Source organism: Amblyomma americanum, chromosome 2 (assembly GCF_052857255.1).
Source record: "Amblyomma americanum isolate KBUSLIRL-KWMA chromosome 2, ASM5285725v1, whole genome shotgun sequence".
Taxonomy (NCBI): Eukaryota; Metazoa; Arthropoda; class Arachnida; order Ixodida; family Ixodidae; genus Amblyomma; species Amblyomma americanum.
Window position 1 is genome coordinate 94491304 of NC_135498.1, and position 18468 is coordinate 94509771.

Genomic DNA, 18468 nt, shown 5'->3' on the forward strand with positions numbered 1-18468 from the left:
CATTTTCTAGGTGCACCTTAATTCAGCTTAAACAATGAGCCTTTGTGGCCTAAGTTAGTTGAACACCTTGCAATTCGAAGCTTCTGGGTTAAGTTCCCACCCAAACCCAAATTAACCCAATTTTCTTTTCAGCTCAATTATTTCTCTTTGGCTACAGGAACATCCCTGAAAAATTTAGCATCAATCCATACATCCTTTGACCTGTTCCTGAATTTCAATAAATTCTTTGCTTCCACAGAAATTTTTTTGCTTAAAGCCAACGACACCGGCTTTTCTGCAACACAGGACCCTTAATGCTGTCATGTTGAAGTGAACAGGAACTGCCCTCCATCCCGACATAACACCACCATCAAAAGGGCTGCAAACCAAATTTCGAAGGCCCCACAACAACCCCAAATTGTACAGCTGCCTGCAACCACCTGCTGAAATAAGATGCCCAAAGCCACTAGTCTTAAAGCCCGTGGGTGATTGCAGATGATGGAAGTCGCTTATTACATGCTGGAAAAAAAAAAAAAACGAAACAAAATAGAGAAAAAAAAAAAAAACAATAGAGTGCGGTGACCAGGTTACTATGAAGCCTGTGCAGTTCACACTTCCACAGGTGCAATCAGAGTGTGAGCAAGTCCAAGCCCTCACCTGATTTGGTCCTCCAGAGATCATTCTCAAGACCGGCCAGCAGCGAGGGCAGGGTCAACTTGACACCGTGTGCCGTGAGCTTGCTCATAACTGCCTTTGCAGTGTTATCCGTAGCCTGGAAAGAAAAAGGAAATGCATTCCGCAAATGTAGTAGCCAAGAATCTGGTGGACTTTTTGCGAGCAAACCCCCCAAGTGGCACAGGCAAGAGAGACGAGAAAGAGAGTGCATGTGGCCCACCTCACGGACGTACTGGTTGCTGTCGCCGAAGCAGAGCAGCAGGTGCGGCAGCACATGCACCACGTACGGCTCAAAGAGGCGCCCCAGCACCGAGCAGAGCATCTCGAAGGCCAGCAGGGCACCTTCCTTGCGCCGAGCGTTCTTCTTGTCCTGCAAGTGGAGGGAACAGGCAGCTGTTCAGTCAACACTTGGACTCTGGTATGGTAGAGAGAAACACCCCAATTCATGGAGAGTTGGTGTCCCAGAGAACAAACAGTAAGCAGAGCCAAACCTTGCCGTAACGTTTAATTCGCAGGACCCCCCCGCACACGCACACACACACATGCATGCATGCAAGCAAATAGATATTACTGGCTGAGAAACGTACCCGAAAACAGTGAAAAGTTAGGCTCTAGCAGCACATTGAATGCAAAGCTCATTTCAATCTCAGCATGTGAAAAGAAACATGCGTCGTTGCCATCAACTTGTTTAACTTCCCAGAACCGCAACACGCTGCTCTACAATATGCAGCAGTGCAGCCCTTGCTACCATCACTCGAGATGATCACTAGCAATCGTTCTGCACATGCACAACATCCTAACAATCCTGTGACGGCTGTCATGTGATTCTTATAATTTGGAAGTTGTACCCTGTGGTGGGGGGGGAATGAGACGTAGAAGTATGGGCACAGTGCAGCCCTGTAACTGCCTCCTTTCTTGTAGGGGTCACCGCAACTGGGCAGCGCATGGTAGGGGAGTAAAGAATAGATGAGGAGAGGTGGGTCTGGCTGGAGAAATGACAGGACACTGGCTAAGGAGCCGAAGATGGAGCTGCAGTAGATTGGTTTATGGTTTTATGGGGGTTTAACGTCCCAAAGCAACTCAGGCTATGAGGGACGCCATAGTGAAGGGCTCTGGAAATTTCGACCCCCTGGGAATTTCGACCCCGCGGCGGCTAGTCAGCGCTTGTGTTTTCTCCTTTCTTCGTCTCTGGTTGCATGCTTTGGCGCTGCTCCTTTTATTAGGTTCATAATGGACCAACTAGCCCAAAAAGAAGTTTTATTGATGTATTCCATAAATGCATGCCAGGAAGAGGTAGATTGGAACAACGCTTTCTAAACATAATTATTAAACACACGGAATGTTCCTTTAGGAATCATGCAGTGCTGATTTTTCGACCAGACCTCCTGTGTCATCCCATCACCGTATAACAGCATGTGTCTCAAGTGGTGTACTGACAGCATGGCTTCTATAGCTGTGCAAGGGGACACACAGTTGCCATTGTTGTTGCAGCCTACTTGAAATGTTAAAATTGTTAATTGCAGTAGCACTGGCTACTGCAGGTTTACCACTCAGAACACAACAACCGTCACAAAAAAAAAAAAAAAATTATATTGTGTTGGCAATGAGATAGCATCAACAGCTGTTGATGTCTTCACCTAAAGTGATGTAACCTCTGGTCTGGTGACATCATTTCCGATTTGGTGACAACACTTCCCTACTGTCAATGGGTGCATTTTATGATCAATGATGCATTTCAGCCCTATGAAGCTTCTAGTGCCATTGCATTAAAATACCGAAGGAAACAAGCATAGTGCTGCACACCTGGACGGCTTCGGTCAGTGTGTTCATGATGTCGAGCTGCTTGAGCGAGAGGATGCCCAGGCCCCGCACGAGGCCGGCCAAACCATAGGCAGCGCCTCGCCGCTCGCCATATTGCTCCGAGTTGAGCAGCTGCGTCAGCAACTTCTGCACCAGCGCAGGTGCCTCGTCCTTGATGGCCGGGATCAGTGGGGGCAGGCATGTGGCCACCGCCTCTTGCACCTGCCACGGGGGACACAATGACAGGTCACCTTCTCCTACTGCCACCACGATGATGTGCCAGCAGTGAATCAAGCTTCACCTTTATTGGCCTAGCACATACCAATGGCTGGTTTGCCACGGTTTCCAGCTGCACTTTCCTTATTGTTTGTTCCAGTAAATGCGCTGTCAAATTTCTAGATTCACTACTCTATGAAGGTAGGTGCATTTTCAACTAAGTTTACTGCCCTTTTGTCAAGAATCTGGTGCTTCCACTAGACAATAAAGTCCTTATCCCAAACCGTGCTACAGCAAGGAATTGCAACATCATTCATTCTAATAAGTACCATATTTACACAATTGTAAGTCGACCTATTTTCAAGATTTTAAAATCCAAAGTGAGGGGGGGTCGACTTAAAATCAAAACCAAAGCATCGCACCATAAATAAAGGCGAGACATATCCGTTAACCTTAAGGACCAGCGGTTATCTTGCCTTCGCATCATATGTCCTACCCAAGCCCATTTCTTCGTCTTGATTTCGACTAGGATGTCAAATGAGATATTGGGCATGCTACAGCGTGGTAGCATTTTTGCTGTGCGGCTCCGTCGCATTGCTCTTGGTGCTGGCCTTGAGCAGCTGCTATGTCAACGCGCAGAACCGGCATCCCCACCCCGCGTGAGGCCGCCGCTGGTGGCTGTCGATAAGCAGCATACCGGCACCAGCCCACTCCCCAAACGTGGCCACAGACTGCGTCGCTGATGAGCGGCGGCGGCCCGATAACGCATTCGCATTCTACTCTTAATAGGCATTGTCCAAGTTTTTTTTTTTTACTTTCAACAACCGCGCACTCAGTGCTCAAAGGAGCTTCGATAGTTGATGGAAGGGCCGCTGTTCCAATCGCGGCGGCACCGCCACTCTGAACCGCAGCGGCGCCAAGGAGTGTCGGTAGCCAACGGAAGAGCTGAGGCCTCCCACGCGCAGTTTCTCTTTGGCTCTGACGCATCCGACTGCTGCCGGCCGCGTTTCACAAGTTTTTAATGTAGTGCTTCGTCATTCGTCATTTGTGCTCCGGGTCCGGTAAGCGACCGCCTCTTGTTCACGGCTACATTCCCGATGGCTGCCATTCTTTACGCCGAAGAAACAAACAACTGTGCGCCGGGCCGCAAGTTCAACGTTCGCAACAGCTGATCAGGTGTGGCAGCTGCAGCGAGGCAAAATTTTCAGCTGTTCCACGAGATGTCATGATGTGGCTGTTTGCGAAGTGCGGGATTTCGCTGTACGATGATGTTAAAACGACGAGCTGTGGGACCGCAGCAGCGATCACGACGGCAGTGCTAGTGAGGACGATGGCGCAAGTGTGGATGAGTAGTCCAGTGACTAATACATTTTCATTTTGGAATGTGCCCACGGGCGCTCCCGCTCGCAGCAGCCGATAGTAGCCGGCGATAAGCAGAGGCCGCAGGATAATGCTATCGCGTTCATTATTAAAGGCCAAGTGTAAACAATCTCTAAGTTTTTTTTTTCCAGAAATGTGAAGTGGAGGAGGGGAGGGGGGAGGTCGACTTACAATCATGTAAACACGGTAATGCTAATGTCTGTCTGTCTGTTGTTGCCAGGAAGAAAGAAAAGGAAAGTGCACAGGCCTGCTCACTGGCTCAAGCCGAGCCACAATCGCTACCACGTGCAGATAGAAAGAGAGTTGAAAGATGGGATAGAAAGACAGGATAGTAAAGACGCGCTAAAGACAAGGCCGATCCCAGAGGTAGTGCAATACCGGGGAAACCGGTGGCGGGAGTGAAGCATCCTTCAAACTCTCCGCCACATTTCCAAAAATAAGTCCAATAGGACCCGTAACAGACACTCTACTATATATGCTAATAAAACAGCACACATTACTTCATGCACACCTACTTAGTTATGCCAGATTTTGATGAATCCTACAATGACTACATCTCCCTGGCAAGCAAAAGCAAATCTGCCACCATTCTACTTGGATTTTGATGGTGCTGACGCACGCAGTCAGAGGCACAAACGTTCCAACTCCAGGCATGCATAACGCACCTGCTGCGAAGGCGTGGCCAAGGTGTCGATGAGACGGTTGACAATGGGCTTGACCTTCTGGTCGTCTTTGTCCAGGTGGCGGGCCAGCGTGCCCATGAGGATCACCACGCTCTGGCGCACCTGGTCGTAGCTCTGGTCCCGGGGGGCGTCGTCCAGGAACCGCTCGAACAGGGGCAGCAGCGTGTTCACCTTGCTCTACAGAATGGGGCAAGTGTGTCAGCCTTGCATTATCAGTATTGCCTTCCCCCAAGCTCTCCTATCTCACCCTCTGTGTGCTGAAACATTTCCCTGTTCTTCCCAATGCTGTGAATTATCCCCTTGTTATAAGCTTCGCATTCACAGGGTCAGCTTTTTAAAAAGCAGTTCCCTCATGGATGCATGCTGTCCAAGCCCAAACTGAACGATGCCAAATGTTACTGTCTGTTTTTCACTCCCACCCTCATCTGAGATCATTTTAAAGGGCTGGCCTGCTGCTAAACACCGGAAGCAAGGGTGGAAAAATTGGGAGTAAAAGATGAAGATGGTGCTGACCACAGTTATGAAAACAATGAAGCCCACATACGAGATGAGCAAAGGAACTTCAGAGTCGTGACTCAAGATTGCTTGTGTGTAGAGAAGGTTACTGCAGCTTTCATCACATGACCGGGACATAGTAGGTTCACTACGAAAACACAAGGTTACCACTTCTACCACAGGCTGGCTGCCCCAGTCATACCAGAGTCAGTGCAGATTGAACAAGTTCACGAAACACACAGGTCTGCCTATTTGCAAAGCAAGTGTGCCTCACATTTCCATGGAAGTCGACGAGAGCGGTGGCAGCATCCAGCAGGGCCTTGTGCACCACGGGGTGGGGTTCGGACAGGGCCTCATGCACATAGAACTCCATGAGTTCCGACACGGCTGCCGGAGGCACCAGGGGTGCCAGCTGACCCAGGGCCAGCCCCACGCCACTCCGGGGCTCCCAGACGTCTGGCGGCCGCTCCATTATGACCCGCCCAAAGCTGTCCCGCACTGGCTCGGGACGCTGCAAGAAATGCATGCGAGTTGAAATTCAGTACATCAGACCCCCTTCCTGCATTTCCAGTGGCTCAGCAGCATTCACGTGATGAATGCGTTGTTTTTCACCCCAAGAGACCCAAGTCACAACTTCGCACCTGACCTCCGAGCTGTGAAACTTCGGCGTGCATGGTGCCACTAGGTACTACCGACATACCGTAAAAACTGGAATATAGGTTGAACTTTTTTTTAAAAGAAACCATGGCGAAAAGTCGACCCCCGTCTTATATACCGGCCATTGGCGGAAAAACTACGGAAGTCTTGCAACAATGGGCGGCTGAAGTCAACAGCCTCCATCACCATCGCCGTCACCAGCAGCGCGGCGTGGCGACGTCGCATCGCCATTTTGCGTTTCCGTTGTTGCAAAGCTACTTTGGTTAAAGGCTGCTTTTTTCACATTTTGTTTCAAAATGAGCAGAAGCCGACGGCAATTCACCGTCGCCCTCAAGAAAAACGCGATCGAGTACGCGGAAGCTCACAGCAACCTGGAGGCATAGCGCGAATTTGGAGTATCCGAAAAAAGCATTCAGTACTGGCGGGCCAGAAGCTGCATATTACAACTTGCAGCAACCGGAAGAAAACATCATTTCGTGGGTGGACCGTAGCATATCCGGAATTGGAAGGAAAGGCTGCGCAGCGTGCAAGATCGCTGCCTGTGACTGCCGAATGCGTGAGAGCGGTAGAGATCGTGCGTGCCTCTAGACTCACGAGGGCGCAATTTAAGGGCTCACCATCCTGGGTGCAGCGATTCATGAAGAGGAAGGGCTTTGCTCTACGGCGCTGTACTTCTGAGTGCCAGAAAGACACACGCGGGTCGATGGGATTTGTTTCAAGGTAAGAGTGTCTTTCGGTACTTTTGCCATTGAAAAAGCTTTTTTTCATTTTTAGAATCGGTTAGTTAGCGGGTAGACCTATAGTCCCGTTTTTACGGTACAAGTCCGTTCCACTTGAAGGCACTAGATGAACTACAGTAATCCCTTGTTATAACAAAGTCAGTGGGACAGCGAAAAAATTCGTTATAACCGGTAATTCGATATAAGCGACCACCCGAGAAAATCTAAAACAGTTGATCTTTAATTGCGCCGCAACTGCTAGGAACTCAAAATAAAATGTATTCAGTGAAGCAAAACTTTATTCAGGTGCAAAAAAGGCAGTGAGCTTTGGCTGTTTCAAGTTCTTACCGGGCACGTGCAACCCCTCCTCTAATCTGACCAAGCATTGCACAAGGCCGCTGTCGCCGCCCATGCATTCAACCTTCGGGGTATTTCAATCGCGAAGGCAGCGGCCGCTTTTATGGAGAGGGGGGATAAGACTACAAGAGTATCGCGCTGGAAAGAATTGCAAATGCCATGGCTTGAGTCTGAGGTTGTGTATGTTGTGCTCAAAAAATGATCAGCCGCTCATTGTGGGTACGCAGCGCGATCGTGAAAATTGAACGGTTTTGCATGATTACTGGGCAATTTTTTTCCGGGGTGTGCAGCTGTGAAGTTCGCAAAATGAGTTTTTTTGGCGCACCGTTGTCGATGACACTGTGCTAATTCTACGGCAGCGTTGTGGCTGCGCCACTGACAAATGTCTACAAACAAAACTCAATGACTCTACCACGCATTTAGACCGTTTGACTAATCAGATGACGTGAATCAAGCATGACCGGCTCGAGAAAATCGCCAGGGAAACACCGTGGTTGCATTGACCCACCATGTTGACAGCCTGACTTGCCGCTGGCGACACTCGGATTTTTCATGTTTTCAGTAAATTATCGGTCGATTAGCACCGTCAAAAGTGCAACTAAGCTAGGGGAAATGTTTTATTGATATGCAGGCCGATTATGGCGAGCGGCAAGCTAATTTCTAGACCAGCTTCCCCAAAGTCGTCTTCCCTCCTCGCGTCGAACACGGCAAACGGCATGCGACAAGGCAGCAGCTCAACAACACCGTTGCTCACACTTGCATGCGCGACCTCCGGGTCGCCCTCTCGTCCAAAACGAAAACTCTCGGGAATGATATTGTTTGTGCGCTTTTGAGAGTTTCGTCTGCTTTGGCTGATGTGAAACGGTTAGGCTCAGCGACAACTACGGCAGCCGGGGAGCAGCTCAGTTCGTTGCCCGGCGCGTCCGCGGTCAGTGCCGTGGCCGAAAGCTCAGCTCGCTCGCGACGCACAAGTGTGAATGGGCTCATAATCGGAGGGAGACTTCTTTTGGGCTTTTTGGCACGTTTCAGCACCAGAAGTGCTCTTTAGAGCTTTAAAATTTTGCTCATTGAGCGCACCAAATGGAAAGCTACGGCGCAAGTCTGCCTGCGGTCTTTTGGCCACTTTTCGGCATCCAAGAGACCGCGGTTTTCTGGCTTTCGTAAAGCGTAACGAAAACTTTATTTTCACGTGGATTCTATCATGGGGGCACCAGCGATGTGGTTATGACCAATTCGAGCGCAGCGCAGAATGCAATTTGACAGCTACCATTCGCTCTGCTGTAAACAGCTGGGGACACTCGGCATTCGCTTGGTACCCGTTACTAGGCAGGTCATCGGTCGTAGGTTTGGTACTTTCGTGGCCTGTTTGTGCCTGCATGAGACTAATTCGTCGCCGGTATGCATGTGCAAAAGGGTCGCCGCGGCCACCGAGCGGCGGCGATGCCTCCGCTTGTCACTTTGCTCTAAGCGGGTCAAGCTCTTTGTGCGCTTCGAGTAATGTGACTTAAAATGCATGTGTCTAAGTCAGGACCGGAAAAAATTTCGAATAAAGGAATATTTCGAGTAAAGCGATTTCGTTATAACGCGGAATTACTGTAATTTACAACTATTCAGCCCTTGTCCCATAGTACTGTAGAACGAATCTGGTAACACCCATATGAAGCTTCCACCATCTTTTATGCAAGCGCAAGAAGTGCTCTGATCTCATACCTGCACTATTCCTATACTCCTATGATGCAAGTGCACCCCTTGGCCCAGCGCACTTTCTCTGCCTCTTCCTTCTGATCAGGAGACAATTCACACAAATGTATGCATCCTAACTGCCCCACCTATAAGTACCAAGAGCACGACATCAATGTTTGTGGAGAACCTGTTTCCCCCCTCCATTTCGACGCGGCCCATCTTCATCATTGTGCGTCAGGACAGCACTGGCTGGGCGAGGAGGAAAAGTCTCTCTCATGGGGGAAGCGGAAACAGTGACAGGAGCGCCACCTCGAAGGTTATGCGGAACCGGAGAGGGTCTCTTCGGGATCCGGCCAGCGTCGTGAGCGGTTCCAGCCGCACGCTCTCGTCACCTTCCGTGGCAGGCGCACTGGGATCCGTTGTGCCTTGCCACTGGACTTCTGGTTCCAGGCAGCAAAGTGAGCGCAGCAAACGCGCACTCTGGTCACCTTCCCCAGCAAATGCTCGGGGATGGCTTTGCACCAAGAATGCGGCGCGCACGGGAAAACCCGGCTGCCATTGTCGGCGCATACAAACGTTCGCCGCCAATACCTCCGAAGTCGTACCCCTGCCCCACTTGGTAAGTCGGAAGTCCTTCTTACGTAGCCTTATATTTGCGAGGAATGCCTCATTGATGTTCTGTAGCTAGCTGGCCCACTGTGTGTATTGATTGCAACTGTAATAAATAGCATAGGAGTGTTCACGCTGTGTCGTCCCTTCCCTTCGTTCCCTTGGGCACAAACCCCTCCGAGGTTAGCGAGCGGGAACGCTGCATCCGCGGAGTGGGAGTGCAAGGGTGGGGCGGGGGGCAGAAGGCTTGACCCCCCATATTTCTCGGTTCCAGCTCGCAGCACATTAAAATGTTCATCGTGCCTGGCCACCATGGCATAAATAACTGTACCAGGGCAAGAGCTAAAGAGGCCCTACAAAGCAAGTCAAGTGCATACAGTGGAACCTCGTTAATTCGAAGTCCGTCGGACCGCGAAAAGTCATCGAATTAACCGGGTTTTCGAATTATCAAAAATGGACGAAAAACGAGAAATAAAGTACAGAACGCGGCTGTATCAACACTGCACCTTTACTTCGCCTGAAAAACGGTCACTTGAAGTAGTCATCGATGCGCGACTGCTTGGCGCGGTAGTTAGCCGCACCGTAGGCTGCGTCCTCCAGCCTGCTTACAGTGCGCAGCAATTCGCTGTTACCGCCGCTACACTCCACAAAACTGCGCACAACGTTCAGCGACTCGACGACTGCAGCTAAAGCTGGTGCTCGGGCGGGCTCAACATCACCTTCACCTTCGTTGGAAGGCCTGTTGTCACATATTTCTCCTTCCAAGTCGGCATAAGACGTTTGGACATCAAGTTCGGCGCTCAAATAGTCCGCAAAGGTCAATCCGTTGCTCCCGCCGCCGTTTTCTTCGTCAAAGTCGGTCATGCGCGCACACTATAACTCTCCTTCATCATCCAGTGTGCAGCTGGCATCAGATGCATCCTCGGGACTGTCATCTTGTTGCTTGGAAAAACCGGCGTGCATAAAGCAACGCCTGATCATATCTCCCTCCACCTGCTTTCAGGCGTACACGATTAGGCAAATGGCACCCGGTAGGTCCACGGAATATTGCTTGCCGTTGTCATAGCACAACAAGATCCTTTTAAGCAAATGGCAGCAATAAATCTTCCTCGCTTGCAGAATAACGCCTTGGTCCATAGGCTGCGACACAGCTGTAACATACGGCGGCAGGAAGACAAGCCTAACTGCTGTCAAGTTCTGGATGTCGGCGTGGGCTGGGCAGTTGTCAACAACAAAAACAACTTTTCGTCCCGCGGCAGCAAACTTACGGTCAAGGTGCCTCACGTACTCCTCGAACAGCGCTGCCGTCATCCAAGCCTTTTTGTTGCTTCTGTACAGCACGTCATCTTTAGGAGGAAGTCGTGCGTTCTTGAAGCACTGAGGCTTCTCCACATTTCCTATGATCAGTAGCGGCAGTTTGTGACTGGCGGACATATTCGCACCAAACAGAATGGTTATTCTGTCCTTGGGTTGTTTATTTCCCGTGACTACTGCATCCTTTGGGGGCAAACGTCTTCGTAGGCAGCATTTTGTAAAACAATGCGGCCTCGTCCATGTTGTAAACATCGTCCTCCGCGTACTGCTGAAGCAACGGAGCCAATGTATGCTTTTTCCAATTCTCGACAACATTTGGGTCGACGCTCCCGCTTTCGCCGCACACTGTCAAGAATTTGAGGTTATTGCGGTCTTTAAATCTGGACAACCAGCTGTTGCTGCACTTAAATGCTTCATGGCCCAGCCGCAGTGCAAGCTCATCGGCCTTTTCGCGCAGCAGCGTGCCGTTCGCAGGCAGGTGTGCTGCATTTTGCATGCTGAAGCCACTTTACCAAGGTGTCTTCAACGTCCGGATACGTAGGAAAACGAATCCTTGTCCGTTTCGTCGAATGCGTCTTCCCGTAGGCCTCGAGGGTCTTCGTCTCATTTTTCAATATAGTCGAAAGGGTCGATAAAGGCACCTTGTGCTTTTCCGCCAACTGCATTTTGGAGCTCGTCCATTTTTCAGCCTCCTCAATTAGGCACACTTTCTGGCAGAGAGTCAGAGTTCTGTACTTCGGCATTTTCTTAACATCAACACCGCGCACGTGGTCAAGAACTAGCAGAGCACAGTACTCGCCTGGTCGCGGCACTGAACAATAAAGAACAACAAGCAGTGCCTGCCACAAGCGAGACAAACAACAAAAACGGAAACGGAACCAGAAAAATTTTGACCTAGTGGCACCTGCTTGTTGCTTTGTCAAATAAAACTAGCCTCCAAAACCGGTGCAGATCACTGAGGCACAACAAAGCACCGGAAACAGAAAGTTGATTTAAAGTTCCGCCTGGCTTCCACTCCGGCAACTATACTGGCCTCAGAGACTGGCACTATGGAAAAATCACGGAGGCCATGGCTTAAATTGACGTATTATCCGGATAAGGGCGCGCTGGCTGTTCAAATTATCCGGCAAAATTTGCATGCAAACTGTTGGGACTGCCGAAAACCTTCGAATTAAGCGGGATTTCGAATAAACAGAGTTCGAATTAACGAGGTTTTACTGTAATTTCTTTTTCTAGTATGTAAATAGAAATTTGCTTTCACGCTGCCTATTGCTTGGCCAAGAGAAGCAGCTTGCAGCACAGGCCAGATAAGCAGATATGGCACCACACAGGTCTAATTACTGGCAGTAAAACCGATTTCAAACGAATAAAATTTTCTTCCAAACATGGGGCTTTATGCATCCTAACAGGAGTGTGGCAGTTTTTTGAAATTATCCAAAATATGCAAAAACAATGTGTTATTTACAAACCTTTCACTGGATTAGAATTTGCTATGCACTTGTATCTGAGTGCACGAGTCATGGCCCAGGATTGGAAGAGAGCTCCAGCCGAGCGAAGCGTGCAGTGCCACCACTGACCTGCAGGTGCTCACGGTAGGCATCCATCAACTGGAGCAGCACCTCATGCAGGCGGTCAGGGAAAGCCTGCAGCAGTGACTTGAGCGCCAACGCAGCTGTGCTGCGGATCTCCGCCTGCGGGTGGCCCACGTCCGACAGCAGCCGAGCGCACAGGGCAGGCTCAGGCTCCAGCTTCAGCTCCCGCCACAGCCTGTACCACCACAACACACACACATGGAGAATGCGTATCAAAACAACCCGTCTAATGCTAAAACATAGTTTGATCCCGGTCGCGGCGGTTGAATTTCGATGGAGGTGAAATTCTAGAGGCCCATGTACTGTGCGATGTCAGTGCATGGTAAAGAATCCCAGGCGGTCATAATTTCCGGAGCCCTTAATCCCCCCATAAGCCAAACCAAACCAGACTCATCTTCGCTAAGCATTCTAGGAGGCCAGCTCGGCATGGGACCACAGATGAAAAGCCACTCTTTCAAATGAAGTTGAGCTGACAGCAATAATGCCCCACATGGAATGACAGGGGAGCAGGTAATAAAAGACACCATTTTCGCACTGTTTTCAGATGAAACTCAGCTGGCATACATGCTGTGAACTGAATTGCGAGTGAAAGGCTGATCCCTGTGTCTAGAGACACTACACCTAAAAAATAAGAATTGCAACGGTTATGCTGGTGGCTTGACACGATTTCAGCAAGTAGCTGACGCCAGTGCGCAGTTTGGCAACGAAGTCTCTCACAACATGCTCGGTTTCACACAGAGATAGGTCTTGTTACAGCTTAAAGGGGCTCTGAAACGCCCTCCGAGGAGAGCACATTAGCACACTTAATCACTGCACTGTGTTGCCATGAGAACCAGAGCCAAATAATACTCTTCTACACGCAGCAGACAACCCACAATCACGCGTCAAAGTTGGCAAGCCCTTCGCGGCGACAATTTAATGCTTGCACCCCCCTCCGTCGCCCGCATCTGCATAGACAAGGTGAGAGGTGGCCATTGGTTAGATTCTTTCAGACGTCAGGCAGCTACCGCGGCCGCGGCCTATAAGCCGCTTAGCTAAGGTGGGTCAGGAAGCTCCGCTCCCAGAGGGGGGTCGGCGAAGGAGCGCCTACCTTCCAGCGTGCAAAAAGTGACGAGAGGAGAGGGAAAGGCGCGAAGACGCTGAAATTCAAATTTCAACTACAGATAACTCAGCTTCTACAAGGCGCATTTTAAAAATCCTTGCTGGACACTATTCGTGAAGCGGCGTGCTTTAATATCCCAGGCACGCTGCAACTTTATTAGAGCCCCCTTCATAGCCCCTTTAAGCTTGCGCTTCCTGTCACAAGTGACAGGAGTGACCATGGAGAGATGCTTAGGAGGTACCACATCTGCCGTGAAAAACTCGCCACAGTATGCAGTTGTCGAGAAAACCAGCTGTGGTGTCATGCCAGCTGTGGCAAAGTGTGCGGTGAAGAGCAGTTGTTTGATTCAGCGGCACAAGGGTGCCCCAGGGGTTCACGTGACTGCCTCAAGGGGTGATGGACTATGTGATGTCCATTGGTGGAACAGCTCTATAGTTGATCTAAAACAACAGCCAGTAACAGATGCTTCCTGGAGGGCTGTTCTCGTTACTGGCTTCAGTGGGGCACCAGCATAGAGAGGCCGAGAAAGACAGCTCTCGCTGTATATCAAACGACCTACTTTTCAGCCAGGGCCTTGATCTCGTCTTTGGCGTCGAAGCGAGCCACCCAGACTCGAGCGGCCAGCTCGAGGCTGTTGACTGGGTCCGTCTCATGGGTGGGCACCACCAGCTGAAGCATCAGCAGGCACTGCGAGGGAAGGAGAAAGACAAGGGTGCATAATGAAGGGGGCCTCAAGGCTGCAGCAGCAACAAACAGCTAGGACGCTCTTTACAAAGGTGTGATGTACAAAGACGTGGTGACTTCGTGCATTTCCATTGTTGCCTGTGGGATTTGCTTATGATAAACTGTACATCTCCAACCAAAAATTTTTAACTTTAACCCAACGTTTCGAAGCCCACTCGGCTCCTTCACCAGGGGTGACTGAGGGCAGTAGAGTCTCGGCCCTCAGTCACCCCTGATGAAGGAGCCGAGTCGGCTTCGAAACGTTGGGTTAAAGCTAAAAATTTTTGGTTGGAGATGTACAGTTTATTATGTCTTCAAACCCAACCAGACAGGCAAATCTGTCAAAATGTTTAGTTTGATGAGATTTGCTTCATGTGCTCAAGAGCGATCTGCCCATCCAACTCAGCCTTGGCAATCTTCCAGGCTTTTAAATCATCCAGTATCATTTCAAGTCTTTCGCAGATCCCTACTGGGACCCTTCTCACATGCAGTCACAAGGCAAATGAGCAGAAGACAAAGCAAACAACCAAAGGAGCAAAGAAGTCACAACAAAGAAAAGCAAGTTTCCCAGGATGCCGCATGATCGAAGGTGAGATGAGGAAATGCCCTTGATAATGTTCTCCACTTGTGAGACAATCTTCCTCATCCTGCCTTTGCCAACACCAGCAATCAGTAGCTAGCAGGATGTCTGCCAAGTCCTAGATTTGTTATCACATTTTTGTCAATTACAGTAAAAGCTCGTTAATTCGAACCTCAAGGAACTGTAAAAAAATGTTCGAATTATCCAAAAGTTAGAATTATCGAATGGCCCTGGAAAGACTGCGAAGAATTGCCTGCAGCACAGTAAATTTATTTGTTGAAAGACTGGGCAGTGGTTGCCTGATTTTACGATGAGAACAGCATGGAATTGATTGTTTTCCACCTTTTCTATCAATGCTTTACTGAGCGCATACTGTCGAAAGCATCGAGGCAGAACTGCTCCAAAACCATGAAGGGCCTCCCGCATCCTTCACGGTGCGATGTGGTAGAGCTCCATTGCTCCATGCCACACCCATTTTAAAGCAATACTATCACGTGTGAGGCGGCTTCACCGCGCAAACAGCGAAAGGCATGTGAAGAGCGTGCAGTTTTGCCGCACTGCAAGAATGGAACCACGCAGACACAAGCGAAGGAAACTGCGCTGAAGAGGCAAAAAAAAAAAAAAATCGCGAGAAACTCAGCAAAACGAAACAGAAACTAAGTGGTCAAAGTGTTCTCGGATATGGGGCCACCCGTTTGTTGTCATGCCTCTCGTCACACACGTCAGAAATGCGCAAGTAACTATGCAACATCGAATTCAAGCTTTGAGTACAGCTATTATGACTTCTCTTGCCATGCCGGTCATACTTGGACGCAACCTCCCTTGGGAGCCTGTTCAAACTGACCGATGTGAGACCCGCACAGTGTCTGAATTAACGAGTGCCCAATGCCACACACTCACAAAGGCGTTGGCCGGGACCAAGCCGGCAGTTCGAATTATCTGGATTTTCAGATTAGCAAGCATTTACTGTAACGCCGCACATTCTTTCTGCGATGGATAAAACGCATCAAAGCCTACCTACCTGGAGAGCAGTCTCCCGCACCACCAGCTCAGGTGAGTAGAGAGCACCCAAAAGGACCTTGACCTCGGCAACTTCGGCACGGCTGCAACCCTCGAGGCCGCTGATGGAGAAGCACACATCGACGGCCACTTTCTGTGCAAGGCGCTGTGAACAAGTATACAGTTCGTCGTTACACAGAGAACACTTAAAACAATGAATGATGCAAATAAATAAAACTAAGATACCATATTTACTCGCATAATGAACTCATTTGCATAATGCCCCCCCCCACCCCCATTTGTTTTCAGAATTTACTTTTTTTCTAACCGCACACAAAAAATGCGCCCCAGACCTTCACGGCTGGTGTTCAGCATGTATGCTTTATCTCGCCGTGGTTGGCCGGCATCGTCAACTATCACAAAATCATCAGATCACTCCATGATACAGCAAATACCTTTCGAAGCAAACGATGCTAAAACTGGCGACACGAATGCGGCTGACTGCACGCTTTTGTTGATGATGGATGGGTGGACAAGCGGGCCAGTGGGTAAACGTATGATAGAAATTTCACCTCTCACAAAAAAATCTGTGAGAAATTTCTTCCCCCTATGTAATGAACCCTCCCGCCAAACTAATGTCAACCCTTCTGAAAAAAAAAAAAGTGGGTCCATTAAGCAAGTACTGTATATACTCGCGTAATGAACCCACTTTTTTTCAGAAAAGTTGACATCAGTTTGGCGGGAGGGTTCATTACGCGGGAAAAAAATGTTTCAACAGATTTTTTTGGAAGGGTCGATATTTCGCATCATACCTCCATCCGTCCGCCCTTCCGTCATCAACAAATGCAAGCGGTCAGACATGTTTGTGCCGCTGATGTTAAGCATCGTTAACTTTGACGCGATCCAATTTTGCGGCAGTCGGTGGCGTCAGCAAATCGCGTTGAGATAACGAGAACATGCTGAACATTGGCCCTGAAGGTCAGGCGCGCGTTTTTTAAGAGAGGTTAAAAAAAACACACAGGATGGTAACGAGTGCACAATGCGAATGACTATGCCTTAGCTTTACAGCACACATCTTGGTGCTCTGCCAAGTTCGCAGAGCACACCCCGCTCTAACCGCACCCCTTTGGCAGGAGCTCTCCTCAAAAGATAAACAAGTGGCGGCGTTATCGGTGGCGGGCAGCATCTTGGCTGTCTTGGAGCGCTGCCCTAGACAAACGGTCTAAATGCGTGGTAGGGTCAATAAATTCTGTTCCTAGACATTTGTCAACGGCGCAGACGCGATTCTACGTGCGCACTAACACTCGAACCGTAGAATTAGCACAGCGTCATCGACAACGTGGTGCGCCGAAAAACTTCCGCTTTGCCAATTTCACGACTGCACACCTTGGGAAAAACTTGCCCAGTAATCGTGCAAAGCCCCTACTGCCAAACCGTTCAGTTTTCATGATTGTGCTGCGTACCCACAATGAGCGGCTAATCATTTTTTGAGCACAACAAACACAACCTCGGACTCGAGCCATGGCATTTGCGGAGCTTTTCAGCGCGATACTCTTGCAGTCTTCCATACCCCACCCCCCCATAATAGCGCCCACTGCCTTCGCAATTCGAAATACCACGAAGGTTGAATGCATGGATGGTGACCGCGGCCTCATGCAGTGCTTGGCCAGTTTAGAGCAGGGGTTGCGCGCCCGTTAAGAAATTGAAACAGCCAAAGCTCACTGCCGCTTTTGCACCTGAATAAGGTTTTGCTTCACTGAATACACTGTATTTTTATTTCCTCGCATTTGCGGCACAACGAAAGCTTGACAGCTTTAGATTTTCTCGGGTTGTCGCTTACATCGAATTGCCACTTATAACGAATCTTTTCGCCGTCCCGCTGACTTCGTTATAACGAGGGACTACTGTAGTAAAATAAATGCCCGAACTGAAAAACACATTTTTTGCCTCTATGAGCACAGGAGTCAAGCTGACCTCTTTCCGCTAGCTTCTGCTGCAAGCACGTGAGCACCCTGTGTGCTTAACGAAAATTTGCAGGTAAGCGGACTTCACCGTACCTGGATGCGTCCGGTTGTTCTTCCTAGAAGTCCTACTACTGTCTCAAGAATCTTCTCAACAGGCAAGTTCTTTGGATTCTCCTGCAGAGAAAAATATTCAAGGTCAGTCTGAACAACACAGTTCAGGAGAGTTGTTTTCCAACTACATTGTAACACTAAAAGCTTCCATCTTATGCTCATGGGAAGCCACAACCAGTTCCAAGGTATATCAGCATCTCATCGATGGCTCTCTATCAAAAAAAAATATATCGATGCATAAAAAAAGTTCGTAACACAGTTTTTAAGGTAAGGAGTCAACCTAAAGCAACAGTCGCAAGGATGGACCAATAAAGTCAATAATTCTGGGGAATGTTAATGTGCACCAGCATTGTTGAGGGTGCCCCACGGTGCCTACTTCAGCCCTTTTACACATGCATCTGCTTGCAATAACACACCTACAGACACCATCACTTCCACCCTGTAGGATCCAGACAGTGCAGCATTTAAGGGCGCGCCTCATTTTTTTCACACACAGCATATATATATAGGTGATGCCTCTTTAGAACACATTTCCACAAGACTGAAGAGAGCAAACCGGCAAATTACACATCAATAAGACCCTGCTATGATTAAACTTCCTCCCTACGAACACCAGCCACTGAAGAGGTCCCATTTTAGCCTTTGAATTTGGGAACGTCATCCTGTATATTAGTACAAAAGCACTCATATTGCCGCAAATCTTTGCAGTGTTTGTTAATTCTTCAAATCTGCCGCCACGCCGCTTTATCACTTTGTTTGCGACGCAAGACGCGACTAGGATTATCTCGATTGATCGCAGCCAGGCAGAGCCGATTCTACGTTGTTCCAGA

General features: G+C 49.3%; 1 protein-coding gene across 1 annotated transcript in view; it reads right to left on the minus strand.

Annotated features, from left to right (window-relative positions):
- The window catches only part of l(3)80Fj (lethal (3) 80Fj), a 114590-nt gene that overhangs the window by 40063 nt on the left and 56059 nt on the right, over window positions 1-18468 (minus strand). Inside the window, exons 25-33 of the mRNA XM_077654937.1 lie at window positions 17621-17701; window positions 15586-15729; window positions 13821-13948; window positions 12145-12334; window positions 5503-5739; window positions 4716-4910; window positions 2458-2676; window positions 875-1024; window positions 637-751 (exon numbers count right to left, since the gene is read on the minus strand). Of these exons, the coding sequence (XP_077511063.1) occupies window positions 637-751; window positions 875-1024; window positions 2458-2676; window positions 4716-4910; window positions 5503-5739; window positions 12145-12334; window positions 13821-13948; window positions 15586-15729; window positions 17621-17701 (1459 nt within the window). The remainder of the gene's footprint in view (window positions 1-636; window positions 752-874; window positions 1025-2457; window positions 2677-4715; window positions 4911-5502; window positions 5740-12144; window positions 12335-13820; window positions 13949-15585; window positions 15730-17620; window positions 17702-18468) is intronic.